Genomic DNA, 12609 nt, shown 5'->3' with positions numbered 1-12609 from the left:
GGGATGAACGGATACTGGACTCCTAAAAATGTGTCATGGTCACAGATGCCACAGGAGAGTAGATCAGAAGCTGAGACATTTTACTTTGAAACTGGCACTGCCAGTGTCTCTGACACCTTTGAATTTAAGTGCTGCAATTATTAAAGTGTTTTTTTTTTGTAGTTTTCCATCTATTCACTAGCTGAGGGTACCCTATTGTACTTGCTTTTCTTTTAACAAAAAAGGTATGTTCTTCAAGGATGACTACACCTGTATATAATCAACACTGCAACAATACAAACTCTAATAAAAAAACACATTTGGAGGACTTTGAGTGTGTTCTGTCACCTCACTCGACTTTTACTATAAAATCTGCATAAATCATACTCAACCCAAGTCAATCTAAGTTGCTTATTATCTCAGCACTAACACTTATTGACAAACATATTTGTGGATGTTTTTTTTTAACCATTTCAGGATTAAATCTCAGTTTCTTTAACAGTTCATCTAAAACCCAAACTGTAATACTGTTATTCTGAGGTTGTCCCTCCATTTGTCACCAGCTGGTGGTGCTCAGCACTGTACAGGATGTTTATGTCATGTAAGATCTAATCACTACCTTTTGTTTACCAGTACCCCATTTAAAAAAACACACTCACATTCAGCTTCAAATCAAACCAAGGTCAAACAGCTACATCTTGATCAGAAAAGAAAAAGAGAAATCCAAAGAGTGTGCGCCAGGTTTTAAAATCTTTTCCTCACTGTGAATTCTTTGTGTAACAAGTCTAATCCAGCATAACATCAAAATCCAATACATTTAGTTCATTAGACAATACACTGAAAACCAACCAACACATGCTGGTATCAATTCTTCTTGCCCCTTTATTCCACACTTAATAACAAATTCACATTTTAAAAAACAGCTTGCTTTTATGCTACTCAACACATATGGCTGTTGCATAGGAAAATACTCTTAATACTCAATATTAACGCTTGATTTAAGGATACCACTGCATCATTCTGAAGATATGCACATAATAACAAAGATCATTCGTACTTATTAAATTTTATTTCTTGATCATGTAACCAAAAGCATACATCATTTTGAAACTACATGAAGAATTAATAACAGTTGACAACCTTTGATCTTAGCAGCTATGCATAAAGTGTAGACATTTCCATTCCTCTCTCCAGTGGAATGACCAAGTGTTGTGATACAACTGTCTTAATGAGGATGAGGAGAGCTGTGGACACACCCATGATATCATGCCTCAACTTAATGTCCAAACAAAGTCAAAAAGCCAAGATTGGAGCCCATTCTCTTACACTACAGGCCTCTTGTAAAAATTATATCTCTGCATCAAACAATATGCAATGGTTGCAAAAAAAAAAAAAAAAAAAAAAAACAGAGAGCAGGGCACATTTTTTAATAATCTTTTCCAGCTACTATTTAAGAGGCTTTATGATTTTTGAGACCCATACAAAATAAGAAACAAAGATTAAAAACAGAAAGCCCCACTCAATGAGTAAAGATAAATAAAATCATATTGCAAATATTCTTTAAATAAATCCAAGGAGTAAAAACTAGACTGGTGGGTTGAAACCTTAAAAAGAAGCCTGAAGACAACAGGAACCCTTCAGAGCCACTTTGTGCCTGAGGACCACATAGGTCAAACTGCTGTTCACATAGCTGCAAATCTCAAGTGACCATATGGAAGCCTGTCAAATATTAAAGTTTCATGAACGTCCTCTGACCAGCTTGATCCTAATGGGCCCAGGTCCATCAGCCACATTCTCATCCTCTTCCTGAAAGACGTCCAGCTTCACAAGGGCTACTGATTGGCTGCTTCACAGGCATCTATCCAGTCACTGTACACGTCAACCGGCTCTGACAAATCTGAAGAGCAATGGGTTAAAGATAAAAGGAATATTGCTGTCTGAAGGTATACTGTGCAGGATTGTCCTTAAAAACAATATATAGACTCTTACAAAAGTAATCCCTCTTAATCATCACCCATGACCCCTTAGCAGTGTGGCAGTGTATTTATTAGACTCTGCCCCCTGTGTCTATTTTCTCATTTTCTTATTATTTTGCTGTTTGGGACGTTCCTGAGCCGTAACCTTTGGCCAGTGGTGTGTAGCCCCTAGCCAATAACAGCATGCAAGTGAGGTCTGGACTTTATAAAAGGGTAGCAACCAGATAGTAGAAGCACAAAAATCATGGACACAGCGCCAAAATAAATTTAACAATCAAAAAATACCGCAAATACCACATGGTGAAACACCAAGGAGACAGGCTCGTTCCAAAGTGAATCTGGGGCTGGTTTACACTTTCACTGTGGCTGGCTAAAGTATCAGCTTTTCCATCATAATAAATTTTGTGTTCCTACAATAGTACAGTCACTGTAGCGAGGAGGGGCCAAGTCTCCTTGATATTTCTTCAGCCAAGGTACTGCAGGGTTACACAGCTGAACGCTTATCAAGGCCCCTTGGTAAGAAACTGAATGAGCTCTAGAAACAGACATCAACTGTCTGTAACCACCAGGCCAAAACCCATCACAGCACTGACCAGCAGTCAGTGGACCACTGGAGAAAGATCAAGGAGGCCATTTACATCAAACACCAAAGACCTTCCCAGCCATGTGATGTCAATAAAGTACTTCCACATTAAGCCAGTTATATTTCAATATGCGTATTTATCTCCTAGTTACAGTCCTGCGTCAAGTTTTCCCTCACCCAAAAACTCTGCATTTTCAAAACAGTCTCCAGAGTGTTTTGAAAAAAGGTACAGGCTTGATGCTTCAGTATGTGCAGGGGAAAAACTGAGCTATGCCAAATGATGACATAAGCCTGCCAGTGATGGTCAGGGGCTGTGCGGCAGTAACTGTCAATCACCTGTAATCTTGTCTGAGACCTAACATTGAGCAAAGCTGCGGTCAATAATTTGTGGTATTTATGTTAGTCGATGCTGTGATCATACAATTTTGTCAGCACCATAGCTTGCAATTGACTCTGGTGAACAGGTAGTCTTTATGAACTGCGATAAAATTCATGATTTTTTACTTGTTTAACTGTCAGACAAGATAAGCACTAAAATATGTACATAATTACAATTAAATATTGAATTCAGGTGTATTTAAACAGTCTATGAGATTACAGAGAGCAGGGGACTGAAAGGGGATGTAACTGGATGACACTTAGAGAGTAACTGGGTCTGTGGCCTGCCCAGTCACAACTGGCTGTGTGGCAGTCATTAACATGTATTTATGATCATTTTTTCTGATGTCAAAATCATAAAATAATGATTTGGTCAGCCAGGATTCACCAGTCCTACTCCTTACCAGATGTTAGCTGTAACGTGCATTTTTGGTGTTTGCAAACTAAAAAGAAGACCAACAAAAGATTTAGCTGATTTTCTATTGTTCAGGTGTTTAACTGGGTAGAGATCATTATGATACTGGAAAAGACAGTGTGGACGCAAATCATTTTTACACAAAAACAGCTTTTTACAAATAAGACAGCTTGGTGTAGATGTAATCTGAGCCACCTCCATGACAACTTAGATCCAACTAAGACTAACAACTTGATCGCCACCTGAGATCTCAGTTGGAGTGCCTTTTAAAAGAACTATTAAGTGGATGTTTTACATTTTGTTTGTCAAGGCCAAGAAAACACTATCACACCAAAAGTTAATAAAATAATTCAAAGTTATTATTCAATTTACAACGTGTCTGAACTGTTCTGCAGTAATGTTATTATTAGTTTTGTTACAGTGTGAGAAGGAGAAAGTTGTGATGTGTAAATAAGGATACAGGTGATGGGGGTCTGGAACTCCTCCAAGCAGACTGTGCAAGATATTATCCCAGTATTTCTGCTTCTCTCCCTGTTGACAGAAAAAGCAAAAGAAGAACAAAAAAAGTTGGCAACAATTTCCTCATACATCAATGAATCATTGTTAAAGCAGTTAACTTGAGATTTGGTGAAATTCAAAGTACATTTTGACATCACACGACTTCTCGTGGTTGCAGAACGGACAGGTGAACTGAGACTCCAGATCTCCTGTCATTTTCTTCTTAGGAGGGGGCTTTCTTTTGGACTTGCGGCGACCCATTGCGCACCAACTGAATGAAGCCTGTGTGAGAAAGAGACAAAAGACAGGCGGCTTCAACAAGAAGAACATATTGGACGGGTGAATACCACCGAAGAGGGAATATGTGAGAAATACTGGCACGTAAAACAACTCAGTTCTCCATACTGTTAGCACCTAAAGTTAGCAGGCTATCGTTAGCATGTTTGTTGTTGATCTCCAGTACAACATAAGTAGCGTCACGATGAAAAGACGAGTTAAATGGACTGTGGGAAGAAAACATCTTGTATTATGCCTCGAGTTACCGTAGTAATTACACGTGTCGTGACAGTAAAGTGTTATCTAGTAGAAGTTTAATCCTGTTTACCTTTTCTGGTGAAAAATACACGTTGCTGTAAAGAGGAACAGGCTTCCGTGTAGACCCGGCACCGGGAACTGTTCGCGTTATATGATTGGAGGAGAGCGTCTGCTTCGCGGTCACTCATTGGCTCTCTGAAATGTCAGTTAAGTTGATTGGCAGTGGCGTAACAGCGTCTGACACAGCCTATTCCCGCGTGGTGGCGACAGAAGCTAACTCTCAGGTTAGGTGTGTTGTCTAAAAATACTCTTTTTAAATGTTTTGACATTCCCCCGACATTTTTGGAAAATGTTAGGTTGTTGACTCTTTGTACAGCCTGGCAGTTAGCTTGGTTTAAATGGCGTTTGTGACGTAGTTTATCTTCGCTGCTCAGTGTTTGGTGTTGATATGGTATGACAACTTACAACACCTTGTCATCAATGTCCTTGTCCCGCAAGAAAACACTGGTTTTGCCGTCGGATAAATATAGCTAGTGGAGTAAAAAGTACAACATTTGAAAGAAATGGAGTGTAAATATAAAGTAGTATAACATTGGAATACTCAGTAAAAGTAACAGGTCAATTTAATTTATTTCAATTCCATAAATCACTTATTTGCCTAAAGGATCTTACAATCTGTACAAAATGGACGTCCTTTGTAAGAAACTTTATGAAGAGCAACTGAGGATGGATTCTTCTCCCTGAAGGACCTCAACACTACAGTGCTTTACTCCACTACTGTATTCATTGCATGGTTTAGTGCTGAGCAACACAGCTGGCTCAATGTTAGTTTAGATAAAATGAGTTATTTTCATTAAACAGCTGTTTTGCTCAGCTCTAGTTAAACCAATACATTGGATACAGCAATGAAAAGTACTCTAAGTTTTGAGGTACTTTTACTCTACTTGAATATTTACATTTTGTGGTATTTTATACTTCTAATCCACTACATACAGAGGCAAATATTGTGCTTTTTGCTCTAACCCCTTTTATCTTAGAGCTAGAATTACTTGTTACTTTACAAATATACTGATCAGCCACAACATTGAAACCATCATTGATCATTTCATCACAATGCAATGTTCTCATGGGAAACCTTGGGCACAGATTGTGTATAGGTGCTTCACCCACCCACACACTGTTGCAGACCAAGCACATCCCCTCATGGCAACTGCACTCCCTAGTGGCAGTGCCCCCCCCCCCCCCCCCAAGAACACAATGTGCCATGCCACACTTCAAAAACCTTCTCAGCAATGGCCTGTGGAATGTGACAAAAAGCTCAAGGCCTTGATATGGCCTTCAGATTCCCCAGATCCCAAACTGATCGTGCTGGTACCAGACCTCAAAACCCATGGGACTTAGAGGATTTGCTGCCAACATCCTGGTGCCAGACTCCACAGGTGACCCCCAGAGCTCCTGTGTCCATGTCTCGACAGGTCAGGGCCAAGTCTGATCAAACACAGCCCCATTGTGGATTGGGGGATACCTCTGGGATACTGTCATACCCCAAGAATGTTTGATCAGATTGGGATCTGGGGAGTTTGGAGGCCATATCAAGGCCTTTAGCTCTTTGTCATATTCCTCTGGCCATTCATGAGCAGTCTTTGCGGTGTGGCATGGTGCATTGTCTTGCTGAGCGCAGAGGGGGGCCAGGCCTTTTTGTGGGCAACAGTGCTAACATTAATCGTTTCTCTAGCCAGCAGTTTTAAATGTTTTGACTGTATATACATATATGTAAATTAAATGAAACTGAAAGGGATGACCATTCTGCCCAACGCATGCTTTGACCTTAATAGTTTAGGTGCATTTTGCTAATACTTTTGTACTTTTATGTAAGTGAAATATTGAGTGTAGGACTTTAATATTTAACAGAGTGTTTTTACTGAGTAGTATTAGTACTTTTACTTAAGTGAATGGTATGAGTACTTCTCCTTTGACTAACTAAATACCACTAAAGAAAGTGAATACTTCATGTTCTGTCTTTGATACACATGACTGTACAGTTCCAATTATTTTTCATCATCGACTAATCTGCTGATTATTTTCTTGATTTGGTTTTTCATTTTTTTCCTATAAAATGTCAGAAAACTGTGTTTGATGCCCATTATGATTTCCCAAAGCAGCATCCTGATACAGACTACAACACAATACACAGACTAATGGATTGGTCAATTTGCTTCAGCACTGCAAAACACATATGCAAAACAGATGGTATAATCATAATTTACTGTTTGATACCTGCATGAAAATGTCTAAAATCATTTAAGACAAGATTGCAAAAACATTTTATGATCATACAAATTTTAGAAACGTTGCATTTTTACGATATGTTAGGTTCCTTAAACACTGATTTGCTATGTAGTAAATGTCAGTGATGTGGACGGTGAAGGTGGTCGGCCTGGGTGCGGTGGCCCTCTCTCTCAGTGTGGAGCTGCTTTGCTGGCTCGTCCGTCGCCTCAGACCTGGAAGAACCCTCAATGAGGTCCTCTTCTTTCCCTCAGAGATGGCCTGTGTGGAGCATATCTTCTCTCCCTCGTTGCCTCAGTAGGTGGAACTTAATCTCTGAATTGAATAAAAGGAAGCTATATATGATTTACACTCTATCACTGTCAAGTGTTGTGATAATGGCCACTATTGCAAAAATTCATAGCCCCTAGATGCTTTCAGTAAGTGGATTTAGTCCGTGCGATTGCCATTCATCATCCCAATCGTTTTTCTCTTTATAGGACTATTATTTTACCTGCTAAATACATTTCCCCACAAAGAATTAGATCTAGAAAACCAAATTTAAACACAAGTATGATCTATCTGCATTTGCAAGTAATTGCATTTTTTGCCAGCTTGAAAACTGTTCTTCTTTTCTTGCTAAATAGAGCTATTGTAACCTGACAGTTGTTTTTCTCACATTCTGGACAATTTGGGGAAGAAGTATATGACTTAGGTAGGAAGTGTAGTATATAAACTGGGAAAAAAAGCATATAGGATATTTAGCATACCCTATGGAAGATCAGCAGATGATACAATAAGTAGGCACAACCTTATTTTCTCTTGTTTTCGGGTCTTCCAGGTCTTGTTGCTGCCCGTTGCCTCATGGCATAGAGACCTCTTTCTCCCGTCTTCTTCGCCACATCCTGTCTGCTTCCTCCTCTTTGGACTTGTGTATCTTTGCCTTCTCCAACATGGACCTGTGCAGGGCTGTGCTGGTGCTGCATAGCGGAGGAGTCACCATCCGAGTCCTCACTGACAAGCAATACGCTGCCATCTCTGGCTCCCAGATAGGTGTCCTCCGCAAGGCTGGTAAGAGAAACAGACCTGTTTAATTTTAAATCATTGTGAAGTATATGTCTTCATGCTGTGTAACTGTAACAGTCTGAGTTTGTCTGCTTCTTGTTTATTTGTTTCTTATGTGTAAACACCAAGGAGCATGCTGGAAATAAGTATTTTACTTTAGCATGTCATCCTTTGGATTACTGTCTTATTGTCTTTCAGAAATCAATCAATCAATCAATCAATCAATCAAAGTCATTGTGATGAAGCACAGTGCCAAAACAATTGATAAACACAGGCCTGGGGAGTCATATTTAGCCCTCCTAGAAATATTATTTGTCACAAAGGTCACACTGACCTCTGTGGGGTCATTTTTTGGACAAACTTCACTTGAAATACGGGAAGGATGACTCTGGTCTTACTCAATAAAAGGCGCTCCCTCTGTGTTCTCGGACTATCAGTGTCATTGTCAGTAAGTCCCACAGGGGCCCCTTAGTGGTGAATAGAGAGATGAGAGGAACTGTCCAGGTAAATGAAGGTTTCCACTACAAGCCCTTCCATGAGTCAGAGTAATCACACTCTGAAAGCTCTGAAAGATTTTGTGTCATGTGTCAGACTCACAATGTCTCACTTTCTCTCTCAGCACTCTGCATTCAATAAATTACTGCCACTGTATATTGTTAAGTAAGAATTAAGTAAGTAAGAAATTGGCGACGAGACAGCAAATTTCATTAGGCAAAGTGTTTCTGAGTGTTTGTGTGTGTTGACTGCAAACCTTGTGAGAACCACTTTGGCGAAAGGGAAAATCAAGTCCTCTTTTCATACTGTATCTGTTTTGTCTGCATAAACCTTTTTATCTTCAAGTAACTGAATGTGTCTGCCTGGCACCTAAGCACAGTGCTTTGGATTAGTTTGCTGTCACTGGCTTGGGTAGTCCAAACATTTTCCTCAGGAGGGAAATATTAACTGATGCGCACAGCTCTGAAAGGGCAGGCTGAAATTATCTGAAAGGGACATCTTCTGGACTGTCCGTGTCCTGGGGTCAAAACTGGAAAGACATCAAACTTTAATTGCCAGTTGTGTTTACTCTTTCCCGTCGTTTCTGGCTCTTTTCACTTTCATCTGAAAATATTCTTAAAAGCCAAAAAGGCATTTACACAGAGCATTTTGGAGGGGTCAAGGGGACATGTTTCCTGGTGGAGAAATGGACTCTTAAAAACACATTTCTTATAATTGTTTTTCATTTCCTTTAAAGTGGCATGCACTTACCCTTTCAAGAGAGAATTTGCATGTCTAATCTCTATCAAAAAATTACTGGCCACCAGGGTGATGCAAAGTGAAATCAAAAACTCTACCAAAGTACTGCTTCTGTCTAAGTTAGTTTCCATTCTACACAACTGAAGAGAAGCAGTTTCTGTACAACAGATTTAAAAAGCATTTAGTCTTCATACTATATTCCTTATTAGAATCAGTATTATTATTTTTGATTTAATGCACGATTGGTTTATGTGAAATAGCTACTACAGATATTTTTAATGTTAATTTTTAGTAGCAATCTTAGAGATAGAATGAGAGTAGAAAGAACATTGAACCGTGTCCTTTGGCCATTTGATTAACACAAAGGAAACTAGCAATTTATCTTTAGTTGTTATGGTGACAGCACATGTCAGTGGGGCCATAATGTGTACCACACCCAATAGTTTGAGAAGGCTGTTTTGGCCTATTCTTACACCTATTTTCTCTATTAACCAGAAAAATATAGCCGTACACCAACCGAACTGAGACAAACATTAGCTTAATTGCCTTGTTAATTCATCATAAAACAGGCTTCATTCAAATTCAATAGAAACTAAATAAAATTCACCAAAACTGTCTTAGTTAGTCTTGTTAGTCATTAAGGTAGTCACTCGACCATTCCCACAGTCACCAGCTCTGGTTTGGGTTGTTACTGCAAAATTTCACCTCAGTAAATTTGCAACTTGCCTCAAATCAGCTTGTTTATACAGAGGTTAGCCTGCTACAATGGTTGCAGTGGCAACAGTGCATACAAAATTGGCCGCCGCTCTAACCATCCAGCCACGTTGGATTTAATATCATGTCTGCTCTACTCTCATTCTATTTCTATGGTACTAAAACTCAGAAGTACTGTAACAGGACATGCAGAACTTTTGGTGTTTCGGAAACTGATAGCAAGTGATAAGTAAGTAATCATAATTAGCACACATGTGAATTAAATATAAAGGCCTATGTTTGAAGTTGTTTTTCAAATTTGATAGCTCCGTCTCCGGTTTCTCTATCCAAACATTTTTTTCCTGCTCAGTCTGGATGAGGGAAAAAGAATAAGTGTCTTGTGATTTTATGGAGAGGATGAAAACATTCATATGACCTTAAATGTCAAGTCCTGAGTGTTGTAAGCTTTTGATGTAATGATGCAGTGGATAGTGTTGAATAGTCGATGTAGTGAAAGTGCTGAGGTTTAGATGTATATATATTACCCTTCTGTGTTACAGCTCACAGGTCAGGTCAGGTCAGGTGAGCACAGTCCATTTAAAAACTCTTCTACTGGTGTTTCAATCGTAGAGGAGCTCCAAGGAACAAAGAGCAGGACATACTTCTGCTTTATGTATTCACACAAAGCACCTTATGTAGTATTCAGCATCTCCACAGCTTCATTAATATCCTTTGTGCACAACCCAGAACTACATAGCAGATAGTGGAGAAGATCAATACATCTCTAAGGCACTGAAGAATACTCTCAACCCTCCTCCCTGTCTACACTCTGCTTCCCAGGGATCTGTGTGCGGTGCGACGTGGGCTCCGATTACATGCATCACAAGTTTGCAGTGGTGGACGGCAGGCTGCTCATCACCGGCTCCCTCAACTGGACGCTGACAGCAGTGCAGAGCAACATGGAGAATATCCTCATCACCGAGGAGCCCGACCTGGTGCGACCCTTCATGGAGGAGTTCCACAAGTTGTGGGGGCAAAACGATCGAGCTCGATACCTCCACTCAAGTGCCCAAAAACCTGCCAACATCACCATCAGAATCAGTGACTGATTAGCCAGGATGAATAGTGAGTCAGAGCTCATCCAGCCTTTGAGGTAGAAGGTATGCATGATGAATCGGTTCAGTCAGACATTATCTTGTTTCTTCTCAAGTTTTGATTCTGCTACTTCTGGCTGTGGCTGTGAAGGACTGTAAGTGACAATGTTATCGTTCAAGATGCTGGAAGTTTGACGGCAGTTTTATTTTAAATGTGTCCCAGAAAACATGTCTGATTTACCAGGCTGAGTTTGCATTTAAGAGTTCCTGTTTGATTCAGGTTTCTTACATTTACTATTTGGCACTGGTCTAAGATGAAGATGATATCCACAACATAGATGTGTTTGAGTTCTAAAGAGAATGCCTCTGTTTGTGTTGGGTAAGAATATTTCTTTATTCTTTAAATTCAAGTTTATGTTTGTTATATTGTGTCACAGGTTGACACTACGCAAATACCATTGCTTTATTTTAAAGATTTCCACCGAGGTGATCAAATTAATCTTCTTTCATCGTGGTAATTTTGTAATCAATAATCCATTATACATTTTCTCCCTTGGAACTAAAGGGATTAGTTTAATTCCTTTATTTACAAACCCCTCCACAGTTCACCTTGTGTCTAACTGCACTCTAAATTACACTGTCTGTAAAAAATCCAGTGTATAGTTTAGGGTATGCTACTGCAGTCTCAGGGAAGATGTTTGCCAAGCACCAATAAAAACCCTCTTTCACACTGCTGTTCTGGCAGGTCTGTTGCATCACTGCCCCGAGGCTGTAGTTTTTCTCTTGCTCCAACATGATTTAGCCTGTCACAAATTCACAGTAAGGCCTTACAGCATAAAAACACGCCAGTTTTCTCAATGATTCAGAATACCATCTTTTGAGGTTTGCAAACCCGAGGAGAGCTGATCTGGTTTGGACATGCTTATTGTGCCTTGGTGCATGACTCCACTGCATTGCTCACAGTCAGGATAATGATTGTCGATAAAGGCCAGGGCTGCTTGGGTTTGTCTGATTCAAGACTTGTAATATTTCAGCGATTTACATCTTGAAGTTTAGCGTATTAAATGGGAATGTTAGACTTTACAAATCAGCTGCTCTATTTCATCCACGGTATTAAAGTGACCGATTAAACTGAGAGGTCATGAGGTTGGGTGCGTTTCTAGTGCGTAATGCGTGCGCCATTCATTCAACAGTTTACATCAGGGCTGCCTTAAGTTTACTATTGAAACTGCATCAGTTACCAACCAATAATACAGGAAATGTGGTGATTTTACCTTCAAATTAAAAGTTTGACAGGACAAAGGCTCATGGAAAATCTGTCAGTATAGTACCTTACTACTTACGTTAAAAAAGAAATAGTTAATTAATCAATTGGTGTATTTCCAGATTTTTTTCAGCAACAATGTTGGTAACTGATGAATTATAAAGTAATTTATCAAGCAAAAAAGCCCAACATTTGACATTTCCAGCTACTTGAAAGCAAACCATTGCTGCATGCCTTTGTTTTATGTCATTTTATTTGAATATCTTTGGGGGGTTTTAAACGGTTGGTCAAAAGAAGCAATTTAAAGATGTTGCCTTGGAGTTTTTCACTAGTTTCTCACAATTGTAATCTCAACAGTTAGTTAGGTTGATTTGCACACACGTGTGTTAAAAAGACAGTGGGAATTTGAAAGTTTGAACATTGTGCAAAAGAGGTTAGAAGCCAAAATGGCTTATGAAGATACCTCCCATATGATATGACAATAATCATACATAAGAAAAGATTAAAAAAAAAAAAGATGGAATACTTTATCAAAGTTTCAAGACTAAATTAACAGAAATGTGCATATTACAATAAAGTCTATATACATGTTGAGATGCATTACAAAGGAAGAGGTGAAGTATTTAAATCTT

At 39.3% G+C, this 12609-nt stretch overlaps 2 protein-coding genes across 3 annotated transcripts; one reads left to right on the top strand and one right to left on the bottom strand.

Moving 5' to 3' along the window:
• Positions 1-843: 843 nt before the first annotated feature.
• On the bottom strand, positions 844-4541 carry LOC117254683 (transcription elongation factor 1 homolog). The gene is made up of 4 exons (XM_033623058.2): positions 4434-4541; positions 3975-4111; positions 3792-3862; positions 844-1876 (listed from the first exon to the last, which is right to left on the bottom strand). The coding sequence occupies exons 2-4, from the start codon at positions 4088-4090 to the stop codon at positions 1812-1814; spliced, it is 252 nt and encodes an 83-aa protein (XP_033478949.1). The 5' UTR covers positions 4091-4111; positions 4434-4541; the 3' UTR covers positions 844-1811.
• Positions 4542-4573: 32 nt separating this feature from the next.
• Positions 4574-11430, top strand: pld6 (phospholipase D family, member 6). 2 transcript variants are annotated; one of them, XM_033623055.2, is made up of 4 exons: positions 4574-4652; positions 6765-6946; positions 7470-7699; positions 10460-11430. In XM_033623055.2, the coding sequence occupies exons 2-4, from the start codon at positions 6768-6770 to the stop codon at positions 10726-10728; spliced, it is 678 nt and encodes a 225-aa protein (XP_033478946.1). In that variant the 5' UTR covers positions 4574-4652; positions 6765-6767; the 3' UTR covers positions 10729-11430. The 2 variants fall into 2 exon arrangements, with proteins under 2 accessions (XP_033478946.1, XP_033478948.1); XM_033623057.2 differs by having other exon boundaries at positions 4598-4647.
• The last annotated feature ends 1179 nt before the right edge of the window (positions 11431-12609 follow it).

The sequence above is a fragment of the Epinephelus lanceolatus genome, chromosome 3, assembly GCF_041903045.1.
Source record: "Epinephelus lanceolatus isolate andai-2023 chromosome 3, ASM4190304v1, whole genome shotgun sequence".
Classification (NCBI taxonomy): Eukaryota; Metazoa; Chordata; class Actinopteri; order Perciformes; family Serranidae; genus Epinephelus; species Epinephelus lanceolatus.
Note: the sequence above shows the minus strand (reverse complement) of the source record. Positions and strands in the feature narration are given on the sequence as shown.